Source organism: Centrocercus urophasianus, unplaced genomic scaffold, assembly GCF_019232065.1.
Source record: "Centrocercus urophasianus isolate 14NV4802_14NV808 unplaced genomic scaffold, USGS_Curo_1.0 seq_17, whole genome shotgun sequence".
In the NCBI taxonomy this organism is placed as follows: domain Eukaryota; kingdom Metazoa; phylum Chordata; class Aves; order Galliformes; family Phasianidae; genus Centrocercus; species Centrocercus urophasianus.
In genome coordinates this window covers 3352457-3372038 of record NW_024884722.1, presented here as the reverse complement: position 1 = coordinate 3372038, position 19582 = coordinate 3352457, and the positions used below count along the sequence as shown (strand labels likewise).

The 19582-nt window shown below is 42.7% G+C and overlaps 1 protein-coding gene across 1 annotated transcript; it reads right to left on the bottom strand.

The window, feature by feature from the left end:
* Positions 1-4001: 4001 nt before the first annotated feature.
* On the bottom strand, positions 4002-14220 carry OAT (ornithine aminotransferase). Its single transcript, XM_042818792.1, has 10 exons — positions 14140-14220; positions 11271-11497; positions 10233-10457; positions 10002-10097; positions 8880-9007; positions 7838-7960; positions 7418-7546; positions 6289-6402; positions 5438-5582; positions 4002-4978 (listed from the first exon to the last, which is right to left on the bottom strand). The coding sequence occupies exons 2-10, from the start codon at positions 11467-11469 to the stop codon at positions 4818-4820; spliced, it is 1320 nt and encodes a 439-aa protein (XP_042674726.1). The 5' UTR covers positions 11470-11497; positions 14140-14220; the 3' UTR covers positions 4002-4817.
* Positions 14221-19582: the final 5362 nt, after the last annotated feature.

The following is a 19582-nucleotide window of genomic DNA, read 5'->3' as shown; positions in this document are numbered from 1 at the left end:
CCTCTTTTTTTCCTCATCCTCTTTCTCAGATGTTCCTACATCCCTATCAGTCTAACACTGACAGCTGTGAACTGCCAAGAACTGATCATGCTAGAGATAGAAGCAGTTCCCTTTACCCACGATTGGCCCCGAGTGCACAGCATAAGCTATGCTTTGACAAAGCACCCAGAGACAAACCTGGGTCACATTTTTCTATTGGCAAAGACCAAAAGCAAGCCCTCAGGAGTCAGGAACTCCAAAAGCAGTAAGCTCTGAGTGTAAAGCTGAACTTCTGGCTCCATCTGCTGCCAGAAAGATGGAAAAAAACAGGAACACGAACAGGCATCAGCCATTAAAAAAAGGAAAAAAAAAAATCAACTAAGACAGGTACTTCTGATTAACTCATCACCAACAGCTGAAAGACCAACAAAATAGAAACTGCTTCATCATCAAAACTTCTAACAGGCTTAAGATGTGCAGTCCTTTCCCAGGTCATAACCAGCAGGTATTTGGATCCTTCTAAGGAAGTAATTTTGGTAATTTTCAAGGAATACTGCTTGATAGCTAATTCATGTTTTTGCACTTGGAAAGGACAATGCCACAAGCACGGTTCACAAGAGTGCCAGAAGGAACAGAACAGACAGGAAATCTGCTTTATGTTTTCCATTCTCCCCACTGCTCACTATGTTGCCTTTACCTTCCACTGTTGCACGTGGTGTTTTTATAACTCAGCTTGTGCTTATCCACAAACAAAGAATTATTTTTTCCTTGCCAGTGTATATATTACATGATTTCATGCCAAGAGAAACGTGCGTATTGTTTGGCAAAGAGCATGGGCATACAGTGCAATCCAGCATTATTTTTGCAAACAAAGCTTCCAGTGATGTCAGTGGCTGCCTTGGGTACACGAGGAATTCTGGTTCGGCTCTTGGGTGCTTACATCACCTCCATCTCTGTGTTTGCACAGCACTCAATGCAGTCGCCATTCATTTAGAGAAGCACTTCATACACCAGACACAAAAAAACATCAGAAGCTACTTCACAAACTCTGCATAGGCAATGTAATAGAGACAGATTAAGCCCTTGCAGCAACGCCTTGTAAGTATGAACAGACCTTAAGAAAATGTTATTGCTGCATAGCTCTCGTTACAGAAACGGAAGGGATTTGGTGAGGCAGTTTGTGTTAAACACACACATCTCTTCCAAACACCACTTCAAATATGAATTCCAACTTACAGCAGCAAAAAGCATCGCCAGAGAAATGTCATTTCCATGCTCTCATCACTAAGACAAGGTAAGAAAAGTAGCTGAGAAGTAATGTGAAGGCACTGGGGATGCACAGAGAGGATGTTCTCTGAGCTTGCTTTTCTCACTTCTTCACTTCCTTTGAAGTTACGATGCAAAAAGCAAACTGACATGTTACGAAATGTCTCACTCGTTTTCGTTGCACGTTTCACATTATCACACTAATTTGTAAATGATTTCCAGTTTGGCATCTTTCAAATTAAACTTTGTTAGGAACAGCATTTGGCAGAGCTATGGTACAACTGAGCAACGTGTAGAAAAAGCACAAAGCCAAAAGCACCCAATTCCTGGCACTGAGCAGTTAAATGCATTTAAGTTGTCTATGTTTGGGGTTTTTTGGGGTTGGGTTTTTTGGTTTTTTTTTTTGTTTGTTTGTGTTTTTTTTGTTTTTTTTTTTTTGGTAATAGAAGCCCTGAAGAAAATTTCTAACACTAATTAAAATCTCAGACAGCAAAACCAGAGGCTGATTTACAAGCACATTATCTATATGAGCAGCCCTACCTGACTTACAGCTTCAACCTCTGAGTCACTGAAACCTAGCCAGATCTCAGTTTATGCTTGCTAGAAAATGGGGGGAAAAAAGGACTTTACATGATAAAATAAGCCCTTTCCCTGCCCTCTCCTCTTCAAAACACATGCTACATATCAAAGGCAGATCTAACAGCCTATAATCTCGCCCCTTTACACACCAGAAGAGGAAGAGCTCAAACGTTTCCTTTGGCCATTTCAGCTCTTCTTGTTATCTCAGTGACGGCCTCTGAGATGTTGCTTATTGTCACTGAAGCAGAAGCTGGCTGGTGCAGGGTTCACGTGGGGGAACAGAAGTCCTGGGTTCCTGTCTCTACTCCCTGAACAATATATGCAGTTCTGTCCTTGTTCTGACATTGAACTACAAGGCTGGCAATCCCAAAGCATGTATTTGGGCTCCAAATATACCTACTGGCTCTGCAGACTTCACCATCCTCAACCCTGCTCCCGAATTTCTGAGCTGCCTGGGCAAGCACTGCATTCCTTCCTCACACATTAGTCGTGGCATTGGGAACAGGGCAGAACTGAGGGCAACGCAGAGAACTTTCAGGGTCAAAACAGAAGATTAGTCATGAACAATTGCATTTTAGGATGACAGCTTTTGATTTGTCTGCAGAAAGCTTTACATACCTTCAGAAAGCACATTTTCATAAGACTGTCAAGGAAATAGCAACAGGATGAATGAAATGCCCAAAATCAGTCAACAACGGTCTGCTCTAGAAATAGAATGATTCTCAAGTCCCAAGCAGACTTGGCCTAATTAATCTGCAGCCAGAAAGTGGACTGGACAAAATTAGAGTTCAAATTATCACCAAAAGGCAGAGCAAGCTTCTCAGCAATACCAGATGAAATACAGTAAACCACAAAATTGTACATGCAGGTTATCATCGCTTATTACAGAAGTTTTTAAAAAGGGCAAAAAACAGCTTCAAAGATGTTTATCAAAACAATTTGCACAAAAGGGAGCCTGGGGGCACAGGCTGAGAAATCAAAATATGCCACTGCAAGAAAAACCAAAGCATAGTACTTGGGTGCATACTGCAGCACAGCAAACAAGCCATACAAACCAGCTCAGCATCAGTGAGGGCAACGGTTGGAGTGGTGAATCACAGAAGGAGAGAAGCAGGAATGTTCAAGGGCTCCAGAAAATCTATCTCAAAAAGAAATATAAGACTAGAGAAAAAGCAGTGGCTGAAATAGAATTATCAGCAGTCTTTACATGTGTAAGAGACTGCTGTGCAGAAGGAAAGTAACCTCTTCTCTGTGGATCTGGTGGGTAGTATAAACGGGCTGCAAGGGAAATGCATGGAGAAGATAGCAGGGGATTTGCTGACAGCAAGGACAGGGAAGCACTGAAACACAAACCGTGGAGTCTTCTGTCCCAGGGTCCTTCCAGGCAATATTTTTCATGCCAACAGTGACAGAGGTGTAACTGGGGCAGGAGAATGGACCAGATGATGTCTTCAGTTCTTATCAGCCCTGTTACTCTATGAAAGTAAACATGAGGACTTTCTGGGGTTTACCTTTTGATCTCTGAAAGCATGCTAGTAATTATGTTTACATAACAGTTTCTTTCAGTTATTTCATCCCCTTCCAATTACATTGCATAAGCACAGCTGGCAGAAGTGCAAGCTTTCCTAGGCAGCACCTTTCTGCACTTTTATTCTTATTCCTAAGAGTAACAACCATGATGACACAGCATCCCTTGCAGAAATGAGGCCTTTCCAAACTGACCAAGTCTTATTTCATCCATGTACAAAGTAAAGTACACACTCGTCTATGCTATGATGTTAAACAGCAGATTAGCTCACTCCTATATACTCTGCTGCCTTTAGAATATTGTTGAAATTAATACAGAATTGTTTACTACACCCAATTATCAACATGTGACAATATTTAACCTCCATGCTTGGCAAAAGCACCATTTTGCTTAAACAGTTATTAATCAGGGTTTAGCCTCAGCTAAAACCAGCTCAGTTAGGCAATAAACACAAAAACCAACCTAGTGTAAGAAGAGCAGCCAGCTCTGCAGCTGCACAAATAGCTGGGGATCCAAGAGGCACAGAAACACAGAAGTACTCATCCTGGATAAGAAGTACAGCAAAAGCTTCCGTATCACAACAGAGAGAAATGCAGACTGCAAAAGGCAGAGCTTGATGTGGCACTGGACAGAGGCAACCACAAGTTTCTGTGAGGCTTGCTGTTTTTAATGCTTTGCAGATTTAAATTGCACATTCTTTTTAATGCAAGGCATGTTTTAATATAAACATTCAGATTATAGAAAGTTTTATAACAGTGAAAACAGATCTGTATACTCAGATCTATTTTACAAGGCTGCAAAGCCAAACACTGAGACCAGCCTAGAAAATAGCAACTCTTGTTATACAATCAAAATACTTTACACACAGAATACAGCCTGATGATTGTACACCAGTATAACAACTGGTCTGTCAAACCCACAGAATTATTTTTTTTTTAAGCTACAAATGAGAAACAGAAATTCAGCCATAATTGCAAGCGCTTCCACACATCAGACATTACACCAGGAAAGAAAAATGCCAGATGTGAGAGAGAGAGACTACATCAGACTGGTCAGTTCTACGAGAGCTCAAGACCACCCTTATTCAAATATATATCAATTTATATGTTGAACTTCAGCCAAGATTTTCAAGAATTAAACAGATTTCTATGAACATCTCCCCCCAAATATTCTGATTAAGCAGTTCAGTAAGCACCAACTAGACAAACAGAACCTCGCAATTTCATTTCCAAGTAGTCCAAGATTGGAAGCTCTTTGAAATAGTTACTTGTGTTCTTCAGGGCCATTTTTATTTAAAGACACGGATATTTTTTTCCCCCACCCTTATTATTGTTCATTTTAAAAAGCCAAATCCTCTTTAGATGAGATGAATCAAAGGCGTCTGCTTGACGAGCAGTCCTCCGTCACACACATTTCAACTGATCACCTCGGGTCAGCCGACAAGCACACTTTAAAAGCCACGTGTTCAGAAGGACAGGATGGTCTTATGGATGATTTCGATGCACTCTCTGATTTCGTCCTCCTTAATGACCAGCGGCGGGGCCAGCCGGATGATATCGCCGTGGGTGGGTTTGGCGAGGAGCCCGTGATCGCGCAGCCGCAGGCACACCTTCCAGGCATCGTAGTCTGCAGTGAAAGGAAAGGCGCTTACACTGAGGCAGGAAAAGGGGCACAACCGCAGCTTGTGGTACAGGCTGTGAATTGTTTGCCACCTAGCAGTGAGGAGATGAAATAGCATGTGTTCCTTCTCTGCAGCTTGTATTCTGTCACTTGTATTGATGACCAAAAACAGTAATTGTCACCTCTGGCTTTTAAACCATTTTCTGATATATTCCAAGGTGTTTATCTCTAGAAACTTGCTCTCAACCACCGGCTCTTTTTCCTTTCTTATGCCCTCCTGTATTCATTGTAATCATCTACCCATCCTGGAACAAACAAACCTGAGCTAGTCTTCCATTTTCTGACAGAAAGCTTTCCAGATAAGGCCAATTTTCTTCAGGGGAAGGGTCAGCAGGGTCTTTGTGGGGTGTTAGGTTCACCATCAGGCCTGAGCATTATTCAAGTCATTGAATTCTATTTCCTTACCTTTGGTTTCCCGAATCACAATTGCATTTAAGAGTCCTCTTCCTCTGACACAGGTTACAATGTCAGATGGTGTCTTCATGAGCTCATTTCTTAGTATGTTACCCATTATTTCTGCATTTTTAACCAGGCCTTCCTCTTCAATTACCTAAGGGAAAGTCAGATCTACACTCAACTGAAAGGCATTGCATTTGTTTTACTTGTCTATTCTAAGGATGTTACAATTGCTGAGATACAAAAGCTGATTAATCCAGAATGTCAATGCAAAGGCAGCACATCCAAGCCAATTAACATTAAGTCTTCATTCTTTCCTGTTTACAAGAAACAGCCTCATAATTTTCCAATTTTTTTTGAGGAAAAAGAAGAAAAAAAAAAAAGGGAAACCTCTACAGAGTCAACTTGTGAGTTTGCCCAGGTCTGGACAGTGATGAGGCTTTTTGAATGACTTGCATTAATTATGTTCATCATGCAGTCAGCAAGTGTTTAAGAGTGCAATGTGAACAAGATATCTTATCAGCTTCTGTTCAAGCTCCAATGAACTCCAGTGAGCTCATATCTCAGTGAAATTGGTGATACCATTTATGAATGTATGTAAGCACCTAGAAACTTGCCCTAGATCAATTTTATTTTGTCACTTAAATCATTAAGCCAACAAAATACACAGAAATTAGAGTACATTTACAGCTAAGACTTTAGATTTTGTTTTGTGATACAAGGCAGTTAATCACTGCCAATCGTTCACCTCTACTTAAAGATAGATTTCTACTTGCAGCACAGCCAATAATGTTATTTAAGTGAAAATTGTATCAGCATGACACCCTTTGGAATCCCAGTCTTTACTGAAACACACAAACCTCCAGTGCTGCCAGTGCAACACGACAGGCCAGGGGATTTCCTCCATACGTAGATCCATGTTCACCAGGCTTAATAGTCAGCATAACTTCATCATCACATAACACTGCCGAGACCTAGAATAGAAAGGTCAGCTAATTCATTTATGTATGTATATTTAGAACAGTAAACTTCAACCTCTCTGAAGCAAACTTTTCCTCAGGGCTCAGGAAAGGATCATTTTCATCCTATAGCAGTATATTCCATTCCCACTCCTAGCTCTGTGCAAAGGAGGGTATATCTGGTTATCACATAACAGCTTCATCCCTTTAAATGTGCTTCGTTGTACTGGTAATACCTAACTACAGCTGAGAGGCATTTCTCCAAAACGAATATTATTTCTAGAGTTTAAGTTTCAAAACACTGTTTAACAGTTCAGAAATCAGCAAAACAACTCAAGGCAGGTTGAAGCTTCCAGCCTAATCAGCAAGAAATGAAGTCACTCCAGGAGGACAAACTCGGTCATGCGTGCGTGGCAGACAAGTGAACCATGCCACTTGTTCAGCAAAACGTTTTTTTTATAGATGTTTTAGTACACATTAGTATTTTTTTTTCTCCTCTTTTAGGAAATGACTTAAGAAAATCATTACAGCAAGACTGAGATCAACTGCTCTCCAGAAGACTAACTGGTAATTCCAGAATGAAAGGCTGACTACTGGACACTTAATTTTCCTTATTTTATCCAACTGAAAGAAACAGATCTAGACTAAATTGATTCAGTTAATCAGCAAGGACCAAAATACCTACAAAGATGTCTGGGCTGCATTAAAAGAGGAGTGGCCAGCAGGGAGAGGGAGCTGATTGTCCTCCTCTACCCAGCTCTTGTGAGGCTCCATCTGGAGTACTGCATCCAGGCCTGGGGCCCCCAGTACAAGAAAGATGCAGAGCTCTTGGAGAGGGTTCAGAGAAGGGCCACTAAGATGCTCGGAGGGCTGGAGCACCTCTCCTGTGAGGAAAGGTTGAACTGGGTTTGTTTAGCTTGGAGAAGAGAAGGCTCCAGGGAGATCTCATAGGCAATACTTGAAGGGAGCATATAAACAGGAGGGAAGTTATAAAGGCTTATTCAAGGAACGGCTATTTTTTGTTACTCACAGGATATAAGCCACCAGAAAGTGCCTTTCCAAGAAGAATTATATCAGGTCTCACATTCTCGTGGTCAACAGCTAGCATTTTCCCTGTTCTGGCTAATCCAGTCTGTATTTCATCAGCAATGAACAGAACCTTCACAGAGATAAAAAGGAAAAAAAAAATCCACAGTAACAGAAAATGACTTTTCACACCCATTCTTACTTGAAACAATCTAGCAAAGCTGCACAGAGCCAGTGAAAGACTTCCCAGCTGTGTTACAACGTGAGCCTCGAGGAGAGGCGCGTGGTCTGTGAGGCGTCACACAACTCCCAAGTGAACACACTGTCCTATTTCACACTGATAACTTTAGCATAGAAATCCTCTTCCACAGGAAGAATTCATTCACTTCTCTCACAAAGACTGCTGTTATAACGAATTCCTTACGTTGTGCTTTGTGCAGAGGTCCCGTACTCCCATCAGGTAACCTTTGTCAGGAACGATCACACCTGCTTCCCCTTGAATTGGTTCCACCATGAAAGCTGCCACGTTGGGATCCTGAAGAGCCCGCTGTGAAAATGGGGTGCATAGGAAAGAGGTCAAACTCACAGATGTGGAGATAAACGCGTGTAGGAAAACCTAGCTGAAACTCTGGGATTTAATCCTAAATGGTGATAACAGCAATCATGTCAGGCTGTCACCCAAGTTCCAAAGCAGAAGCCTGTGTCACTATTTGACTCAAAACATCAGCTGCTGTGTTTGCTCAGGGAATTAGAAACCTCAACTTGCAAAGCCAGACAAGCAGATTATAGGATCAGTTCATGAATTACATCAGAAACACATTCAGTTTTGCATTAGCCCATGCAAGACAAACAATTACTCAATGCTTTCCCAGTTCACCTCAAGCAAAAATGAACAGAGCCTCTCGAGAGCAAATCTGTCATCTTAAAGCAAAGTCCACAGCTACATTCTTGCACCATCAAGCTCGACAAGGTTTAGAACTTCCAGTAATTTGAGTGAATCACCAGCCTAGTATGGCTTTAAGGATGCTGAAGTAAAACTGGCAAGACTCCCAAACTACTGCAGTGAATTCTAGTCCTCCAGTCATTGAAGAATCGATACCATTTTTGAGAAAAGTAATTCAAGATAACAATTTCTGAATCCAAGTCCAACTTTGGAATATATTTTGCCTCGTGAATGTCTAACATCAATTCTCTTACAGTTTATTTGCTGTTCTTTGTTCATGCCTTCAACATCTAAGCAAGAAGGGAAACAAAACAGACCTTGTGGTTTCCTGTTTACTCTTAAATCAACACTGAAAATCAAAACCAAAGTAGAATTCATACACATTTCCTACAGGTAATTGTAGCATTTCTGTTTCTTACATGTGTCTAAATATATACTTCTTAATGCATGCATTTCAAACTGCAAGCCTATTTTTCCTACCTTGCTGCTTACTTAAGAGACACTTGAAAATGTTTTCACGTACCTCGAGAGCTGGGAGGTCATTGTAAGGGATCAATTCAAAACCTGGCATAAAGGGTCCAAACCCATCATAACTGGAGGGGTCTGTAGAGCTTGAGATAGCAGACATTGTTCTGCCCCAGAAGTTGCCAGCTAAATAAGAAGAGAAGAAAAATACACATATACATTTAGTTGACAAAATTACAATGCACTTTCACCTAAGACAGCTGACAGACACCTCATCTACAACCAACAAACAGCAAATGTGAGCTCTTTGGATTAAACAGAAACAGTCAAAAAACAAAACCAATGAAACTCCGCATCTTAACAACCAAAGAGCAGTTAAAAGAGCACAAAGGATGAATGCAGCTTCCATTTGGCTTCAGGCTGCCATTAGGCAATTTCTGACAACTGAAGAGGCTGAGTAGCACAAATAATCTCTGCTTTATACATTCAACTGCTGTTCATAAAGTGTTATAAACCACTTCATTAACCGTGGTCTCCTTCCTGGGCTTAAGTTCAGCGTTGCATCCTCCTTGCAAGGGCTGACACTACCAGCAGCTCCTGGCAGAGCACATCTGCCTTCATTGCTTCCTGCTATGTCCACCTCAAGGGAGAAGATCTGAAATCAATTTATCCCAGGAATTATATTTATATCTCCTGCTTCTACAATCATTCCTCTTCAGATCATGTGTCTCTTAAAGGAGACTTAAGAAACAGCTTATAATTCACTGTAACTATTTAAGTCTGAAACCAAAAAAACAGGAAAAGGAAAACAGAATATTGTGCTAACAGAACATATTTAAGGCTGAACTTCACAACTCAGAAGGAGGCAGTTGGAGAATCTAAATGTTCTGCAAACACTAGTGTGGCCACAACAGTAGTTTTTAATCAAAATCATCAGCTGCAGATCCATGAGGGCAATGTAACCTGTTGAGGTCTTAGCTTACTCTGGGAAAACATCAAAGGTCAGATTTTACAGACCTTCAAGATCAGCTAACTGAGAGGAAAAAGAAAGGAACACTAAGAATACCATGCTGTAATCATGCAGTATAACTGTAGTTATAGGAGAGAGTGTTACAGCCAGTGTCTAGAACTGTCTGCTTCCTGAATCAATACCTCAACTCAGACCATGCATTTAACATACCTGCAAAAATAATCTTTGCTTTGTATTTTGGAATTCCTTTCACAGTGTATGCCCACTTGCGAGCCAACTTACAGGCAGTTTCTCCAGCTTCCACTCCTAAAACATAAAGTGGGACCAGTGTCATACTTGTACATGAGACAGGTCATTGATGCAGCACCAAGTGCATCAGTGCAGGCCCAAACTCATGGGCAAGAAATAAAGTAGAAATATCCTTTTTTTTTTTTTTTATACCTGTGTTCATTGGAAGAACTTTGTTATAGTTGAACATTTTGGTGACAAACTCCTCATATTCACCAAGCACATCATTATAGAATGCTCTAGAGGTAAGGGTCAGCTTTTCGGATTGAGCTTTCAGAGCGTTCACAATCTTTGGGTGACAGTGGCCTTGATTGACAGCACTGTAAGCACTTAGAAAGTCAAAATACTTTCTGCCTTCGACATCCCACACATAAACACCTAAAAAAAAAAAAAAACAAAGGTATTGTAAATAAATAAGAGATTATAAATGAAGCAAGCTAGGAGTTGCAATGCAACCTGGTCAGGTACAAATGGTCATCTTGCTATTCCCTGGACAACTCAGGTATGACCACAAGAGGCACTCTAACTGGAAAACAAAAAAATCGAAGAAAAAGGTGGTAACAGAATAAAGAGCAGAAAGGTGGTACAGAATAAAGAGCCAACGAGGAATCAAGAAAAAAAGTTTCCCATTAAAGCTACTATTCCACTAAGTTATTAAATAGCGTGCCTCCCCTCCGAGTCCATAGTGATTCAGAATTTAACCCAGAGAGGAAGATCAGCCCCTTAAATAAAGTGAAAAGTCAGAGTACATTTAAATGAAGCAGTAATGCTGGAGCAGTAAGCAGGGACTTAATTGAGATCCAAAGCATCTTTCCCTGTTCACACTGACAACCTTCATGCAAGGCAACAGAAGAAACAAAGATGCTCAAAACTTTCTTGCTGAATTATGTTGAGATGAGAAAATGATTAGACCTCTATTTCAACAAATCATTTTAGGTATCATTTTACCATGATATCAAGAGTCATCATAAGGCCTCATCAAGCACTATGATTAGAAATCAGCTGTCTTTTTTACCTCAATTACTCAACGCACCCCTCTCCCACTCAGCCAAAAAACCAAGCAACAATCAAAAACCAGACTGAAAGCTCTGAAACTGCTTAACCCAAAGTCATTGCACACACACACACACACACACACACACACACACACACACCCCATCTACACTGCCAAAGGAAATCAGATTAGAATACCTTTTCCCCTCTCCAGAGCGACAGGCAGTGGGTGATAATTGTGGGCACCGTATTTCGCCTCACGCTCAAAGATGTAATCAGAAGATGGAGGTCCTTGAATAGTTTTTTTTGTAGCAACTGAGGTAGCAGAGTTCAGTGAAGTATGAACACCTCTGCAGAGAGCAGCAAGGCTCTGGGAGCGGATTAGCTTGGAAAACATTGTTGACTGCAGGTATGTCGTAATTGATCTGGAGGGGAAAAAAAATGAAGTTAATAATTAGCACTGTCAGTACTTCAGAATAAACATATGACGTGATTAAAGTGGTTTTGCTGCCAGGAATACAAGTTTCTCAACTCTTCTGCATTTCAGCTAAGAAACCTCCTATAGCAGCACTGACTTCAGCTCAGGTTTGGGTTATGGTTTTTTTTTCCCTATTTTAATGTACACTCATAGTAACAATAAGAAAACTGTTCAACTCTGGAAGTACAGAGCTGTACAATTTCACCTATAGCAGCATTCTTTTCTTTTGTGTCTTAACTTGTGACTAAGTTTATTAGTATAAGCTACAATTTGTAGAGCAAGGAAATGACCAGAAACTTAGATTGATATGACTGATGTATCTTTGGAAACAAACACAGCAGTTGTACCTAAACTGAGGGCAGGAGTCTTATGCAATAGCCAATTAACCTTCTCAGATTCATGTTTTCCAATGAAATGTAAGTTGTTTCCAGAATTCTACGACAGCACTTCCAAATTGTGCTGAAGTGCTAGCAAGCACCTAACACTGAGACAGCACAAAAAGAAGACTTTGCAGGAAGGTTCTGCATCATTTCATTCAAGGAGCAGCTTGAACACATAAAAGACCCAAGATGTCTGTGAGGGGTAGAAGGAGCAAAGGATTATCCCACGTATGTCCTGTTCTTGCATAAGAGAGAGGGTTCACATGACTAATCACAGCCTACAAGATACCAAATTTTCAGTTGAGATCTCAGCAGAAATTCCTGTATCATATTTGGTTGAAAACACCAAAACCATTAAGGGAGCACTTGTGTTTCCTCCATGGCTTCACCCCAGTCAATGCAAAGATATGTAACGGGCTCAGAGAAGGGAAGCAGAAGCAGTTGAAGAGTGGCAGCGGACAACCATCAAAGCAAAGGTGATTGCTTCAGCAAGACCACGAGCTGTGAGAGCTGAGGATGGCAGCTGTGCACATCACACTTCCAAACTGGCAGGGGTAGTATAGCCCACAGGGAAGATCGTAACAACAAGCACCCTGATTATCCTCCTTTGTAACAGCCTCCATAGCAAACTAACGAGCTTTCTAAGTAACATCCACACTGGTGCACTCCCTAACAATGAAAGCACACAGCAAAACCTAACCAAAAGAGATATATTGAATATTAAAAAGGAGAACATGGAGATAGTTCACACAAGACAACTGTTCTTTCAGGTTGCCTGCAGAGGCAGAAATATTAAGTCAGATTTATTCAAAGTTTGTTTTGGTAAAAGAATTCACCCTGGATGCGTCAACTTTTAAACAGGCACTGTTTTTTCAGCAGTATCCTCTCATATTACACTGCTGCTTCTCACTTCCCAGCAAAACCAAAACACTTTCCAGTTTTACTGGACCATTTGAGTCTCTGGGAAGAGTCAGCAGTCTCTGTTCCAGCAGGGATCAGCTGCTCCTCAGCCAAGGGCATTTTACCAGCTATCCCCAGTCCTGTTAAGTATTAGCTATTGGTGTTAATACTTCTCAAGACCATAATTACAAACTGGGGGAAAAAAAATCAATCTGCATCCAAGATTTTGGTCAAAAGCTTAGCTCAGCAGCACCACTCAGAACTACAACCAGCTGAGCTCCCTCAAGGTCATTGGTCTGCACCATCCTGCCCCTGACACACCTCCATGGCACAGCAGTTAATTCCCTGATAAGCTGCTCTAGTTTGGGACGTTTTCCAGATACAGCTAAAATGAAAGCTGTAAGGAAACGAAGCTCTCATCTGTGTTGTAACAGAGATTTGCCTTGCTTGCATGCAGACTGCCAGTTTGAGGTTCTTCTACTTCTTTCCGAGCAGAAAACCTTCATCAGAGATCTCTCACAGAGCTGTTTGGAGAAGCACCCTTCAAAATATGGCACAAACCATTTCACAGAATGACAGAATAGCAAGGGTTGGAAGGGACCTCAAGGATCATAAACCTCCAACCCCCTGCTGCAGGCAGGGCCACCAACCATCATATCCAGTACCAGCCCACCCTGCCCAGAGCCCCATCCAACCTGGCCTTGAACACCTCCAGGGATGGACGGGGCATCCACAGCCTCTCTGGGCAGCTGTTCCAGCACCTCCCCACTCTCACAGTAAAGAACTTCCCCCTGATATCCAACCTCAATCTGCCCTCCCTCAACTTCAAACCAACTCCCCTCGTCCTTCAGTTATCTGCCCTTTCAAAGAGTTGATTCCGCTCCTGTTTGTGAGCCGGAGCATATGGCCAGGGCAAAACCGAGGACATCGCTTGCAGCTGGAGCCAAAAATAATAATAATAAAAAAAGCCGTTAGTGCTGATCAGCAAAGTAAGATTGAAGGACACGTCAGGAAAGGCAGGGTACGGCCGCGTTCGACTGAGACACCAGCACGCCCCGCATCGCACGCTGCTCCGAGGGGAAAAAGGCGTTGCATCAGAACAACGGCTGCTCACAGCCGCGTACACACGGAAAAGGAACGGCGGGCAGCCAGGATGAAGGAAGGCACCGCCATAGCGGGCACCGAGGGCGGCCCTCAGCACGCCGGGCAGGCCGAAGCCGCGGCCCCGCTCCCCGCCTCACCCAACAGCCCCTCGCCGCCCCACCGGTGCCCCGCGCGAGGTGATACATGACGACGAGCTGCTCGGTACCTGCTGCTGCTGCTGCTGCTGCTGCTGCTGCTGCTGCTCGGCCCAGAGCCCGCGGCGAAGAGGCGGAGGCTGCCCGCGGCAGCTGTCACCGCGCCACGCCGCCCAGCGTCACACCCTACCCGCCCGCCGCTGATTGGCTCTCGCTCGCCGCCGCACCCTACTCTCTCGCCTCCTACTGGTCGAGCGGCGAGAACTCCCTTCGCTCAACCAATCGGAGCGCGACGCCGGCATAACCCCGCAACAAGCCCCGCCCACTGCCAGCTCCTCTCGGGGCGGCGTCGCTCCGCCCGGAGCTCCGTCCTGTTGTCCCGGCCCGGGGCGATGCGGGAATCCGCTGATCCTGCCCGCACCGCTTGCCCTCCCGCCCCGCGTCACCGCAGAGCGCAGCCAGAACGTCTGGGCTTTTGCAATGACCCGGAGATACGCTTAATACGCATGCATTGTCCAGATAGCCTGTTGGTGCTGGGAAGGAGCTTATTTTTCCATAGAGAAATTATGATATAGTGGGATTGACAGTACACAGAATTTGCATATCGTCCCTACACACAAACAGCCCAATACTGTGGAGTCTTGTCACATCTAACCAAGCAGGCAGGAGCAGCATTGCTTACACAGATATAGAGCAATGCCCTTGGAGGAAACGTTCCAGAGCAAGGCAGGCGATCCTGTGCTCCCCTTAAGCACCTACAGCTACAGCCAGGCTCAGTTCCACCTCTTGTGAACTTAGTGCTATGAGGAAAGAATGCCTCTGTCTGCTGCCAAAGCTGAACACATAAATCACTGGATGCAAAAAGGTTGTGCCGTCGGTGCTAGATTGCAAAATGCATTTCACAATTACAGCTGCTGAATGAACACATCACTACACCATGCCCAGCTGCTCCTTAAGCCTGGAAACAGTCTAGCTAGGAGCAATTGAAACTATTCTAACACAACATATGATTTTCATGTAAAACACCTACAGCTTTGAGGTTGAAAGGAAAAGCAATGCAGCAATTATTTTGCTGCAGCTCATCTCTGGTGTAAAGAAAAAAAAAATGCATGAATGCAGCCTTGTTCCCCAGATAGCTATGATCACATTCATCAAACACTACACATTCCTGTCTGAAAAGCAGAGACTCACAAACAACCCTAAAGCAAGAAAGGCCTCGCTTCCATATGGTTTTTACAAAGCCAGATAGAAGGGAAAAAAAAGAAAGGCTTGTGCACATAAATACAGATATAACACAGAATGCTTCCTTGCTAAATGCTAATCTCCTTGGTTTTTTGAAGCTGGCACGGGTTGTTCTTGAGATAAACACCATAAACCAAGTATAAAGTAACCCTCAACAGGATCATAGGTGTTTAACACCTGGGAGGGTGACTTCAAACCCCTACAATGCATAAGCTTGATGGCGGTTTGTGTTGGAGCACTGCAGTTCTGCTGTGAATCTCTCTTTCCTCCTTTATTTTAGGCACTCATAAAGGAGACACTGAAAAAATACCCATTTTTCTTCTGTAAATTTTATCGTGTTGATATTTTTCACAGCAGCAGCTGTTCCCATAGGTCTTGAAACAGTTGCTGTCAGCTAGATGTAGTATTTCATGTAATTAAAAATAAATAATAAAAAAGCAGCAGAAGCGTACTGAGTATTATTTAGTTACCTTCAGGTACCTAAAAGGCTCCACATGATGTAACCAAAACCCTCAAAAAAATAGAAGACATGAAATTTTCACATTTTTCAATAATTTGCCCTACAGAAAAGATGAAAATCTTGACCTACTTGAGGAAGGAGGTTATTATATTCATTCTGCTTATCCAGAAAATACTGTTTGACATATATGTAAAACACAAAGTTATATGAAGGAACAAGTTAAGTCATGCCAGTCATTAGGAGTAATTCTGCAGCTCTCTCTCTGGCAGAATTGCTCATTGAAGTCATTGGGAATTAGGCATGTGAAGAGACCGAGGAATTGCATCCCATTTATTACCATTATTTTCTTCCACTGAGGTCGGGCCAATATTCTTGTACCCTTGAACTACTTCTGGCCTCCCACATGGGTGAGGCTGCACAAGCTCTCCAGGTGGAAGGTGCTGCCCATGGGAAGCACTAGTGGAATGATAGCTTTCCACTCCATTCCTTGGTGGTGGCACCACTTGGCTCAGAGGAAGTGTAACCATAGAGCACAACCCAGACCAGTCAGCAGGCTGGGCTTGGAGTCCTATCAAATCATGAGGCTCAAGGAGTAAGTTCATTATTAGCTAAAACTAATAAATGTCTACAGTGCTAACAGGCACAGTCCCACCCATCTTCTTTACTCTCACAAGGGTAGGCTTCACACCTCCTTTATTCATTTACTGTAAGTTAGCGATAAATACGAGTGATTTCAAGAATTTTTCTCCATGTACACTTAAATCTTTCACTTTCATCAGTAAGATTTGAAATTCACATTGCTTTGAGAGAACCTGGTGTACAGAATTGCTTCCTACAGCCCATGGTTGTGTTGTTCTGGTTGTTTACTGACAGCAGGATTCTACACTAACATTTCTTGCAGGACCAGAAAGTTCAATCTTTCCTACAGCACAACTAATAGATTATATGTTGTAGCATGTCAGAACGCAGAAACAACAGACTGCAACTCATGCAGAAATACATTTGCCTTTCAAGTTCAGTTAGAGGTTTCCTTTTTAGTTCATGTCTTCCAAGATAATTTAGAAAAACATAGCACTACCCCCTCAAAATCAGTGCTGTTTCATCAGGTGGATGTCCCCTAACTCAGCTTAAAGCACCATGAGTGAACTTTGGAGATGATAGCCCCACTGCAAGATGAACTGTGAGCTACAGTCAATACAGAGCTTTCCCACTTTACTTGTATTTTACAAAGATTCCAATGATGATTTCTTAGATGACAACATGGATTACTGAATTATAGAATCACAATAGTCATTGTCTTCTATTGGGCATTTTTTCATATGCTTGAATTTATATTCAGTTATTTTCCTTTGCAACTTCCTGATGCTTATGTCCAGAGCCTTCCACAAATGAGATGTGATGTTATTTGTGTGTGAAACTTAAGCTTAAGGGTGAATTTCTAGAATCGGCTATTTCTGGAATTTATAGATAATACATGACCCAAATCTGCAAGTACAGCAAGAGGGCAGGAATCTGAGAGCCCACAAGACCCTGACAAATGGCATTTCCTAGCACAAAAAGGAGAAAAAATAAAACAAAATCCAAAGAATATCAAAGCAAGAGTAAGCTACTTTGAATTTCAGGCTTCCAAGTGCCTCACATGAGCTTGCTTCCTCCTTGTACCAAAGTATTTTGATCCTGATCCCACAAACCTTCTGAACTTCCACCAACTTCACTCTTGGATTAGATCTCGACAGTGACTTCTGGAAAAGATATTCTGGAAATTGCTTACCCTGCTCTTAAGACATTCAAAATCTAACCAAGCTGGCAACTGAAACTGTCATAGGAACACGCAGAAGATGAACACACATCCACACAGCTGGGTAAAAAGAATGAACATCTTGTCAATTAGGCTGATCTCAGAACTGAGCCCTGAACATCTGGTTGCACTTTGTCTCAGGAGTTTGGAAGCTCTCCTCAAGATTCTACCCCAGCACAACCCCACAGGGCCCTGCTGCTCATGTGCCTGACATTGCTACAGCTGTGACTGCCAGTCTCTCCAAGCCACGAGCTGCTCAGCATTGCTGCATGCTGGGAGTGGGCAGTGCACATAATGCCTCATGCCAGCAGACTTTAACTCAGTCTACTTGCCTTGCAGGGAGAGATTAGTGAGGTATCACGCTGCATCACTGCCACTTGTCCCAACCTCTGGCTCGCTTGCTCCCAAGCTCCTCCTTTCAGGACCTTAAACCAGCCCGAAACCTTCTGGAGTACAAATAATTCAGAAAAACTAGAGGTTTTCTTGATACAAAGAAGGGGCAAAGCAACTCAGAAAGCAGAGCATTTAGCCCATTCTTTGCTCTCTGCAGCTCATTTGTTTCCAATGCTCTTCCTTACCAGTTTCAGTGAAATGCAGCACCTCTCAAGCTGATGAACAATTGTGCTTTTCAGTGTATTTGAGTGGGACAGACAAGAGCTATCAGCCAGTGGCTGCGCACAAACACGCACCAAGAGGTGTCAGCATGGTGCTGGGGGCACAAGGGTGACCTTACCTGAGAGGACAAGAGTTCACCTTGTGTGACTCACAGAGTGCTGGGCCAGGTGCTTGAGGAGCCACAGATGCAGAACCCAATGTCTTGTGAGGCTCCCACCTTGCAAAGCCCATGCATCTTTGTATATACTCTCATTTTGAAGAAAGAAAGAAAATCACTGCTTCTTTAAATAGCACCAGAGCAAGTTCTCTGATGAAAGCTACCACGATAGATCAGTAGTGTGACTTTCAAAGGAGTAAAATATTTTATTTGTATTGGATTTGTACACAGATACGATGTCTTTGAAAGTGTTTCAGTGTATCAGAGAGGTGAAAAAGCCTGAATGCCACTGAATCCTACTGTAGTGTTATGACATGCCTAAGCCACATGAAATACCATGTTTTTTTAATTACAATTCATCATGTGGTATTCTAAGGAGAAGAAAATATGATGATTAACTTGGGAAAGAAGCTGCCTTTGGAGCTCCTCAGTGTTTAAGGAGGAAAATACAGGAGAAATTAAGGTTAATATCTGTGGTACAGTAGTAAGCAAATAGCAGAGACTGTGGAGCCATGAGCTGCAGGAACCACAGAGCCATAGGGCTGCAGAACACAGAGCTGCTCTATAGGGAGGAAAAGTCCATATGAGAGCAAAGGTGCAAGATGATACATGGGAGGCAAAAGGAAATCTGTGACACACAGCTTGTAAATTTGGGACACGCACATTATCTCGCAGAAACTTTTACTGAACACACCACCAGATATCAGTCCCACACCATGAGCTCTGCATGCCAGGAAACTGCCATAAAAGTCTGCTCAAGGTGACTTTAGCTGATATGGGATCATTAGAGAAAACGAACATGTGTTCAGGTCTACTAATGCAAGAGGCCTGTTATCAATTGTTCTTCAGAAGGATTTCACCCACCAAATATTTTGCTAGACGTCTGATTTGCCTGCGAGCTGTAAAGCTTCTGGAATCAGACTTTAATCACATTCCTGTCCAGCATATGAGGCCAAAGCAATGCTGCTTGACCTTGTAGTCGAACAGGGTCGACAGGGGCCCCTCGGCCCCTGGGAAACCATGGCAACAAATGGCCTGAAGATAAGGGAGAAGAACAAGATAGACCAAATAAGGAAGAAACAAGGCATTCCACATGTTCATTGGTCAGGTAGTAGCCCTAAGGCAATCCACCCTCGAGTAGTTGCTAGTAGTAACCAGATAAGGAAGTTGTAACACAAGTGCTTACGCAAAGTTAGAGGGGCGTAGACGAAGATGTACAAGGCTATATAAGTTCCTGTCGCG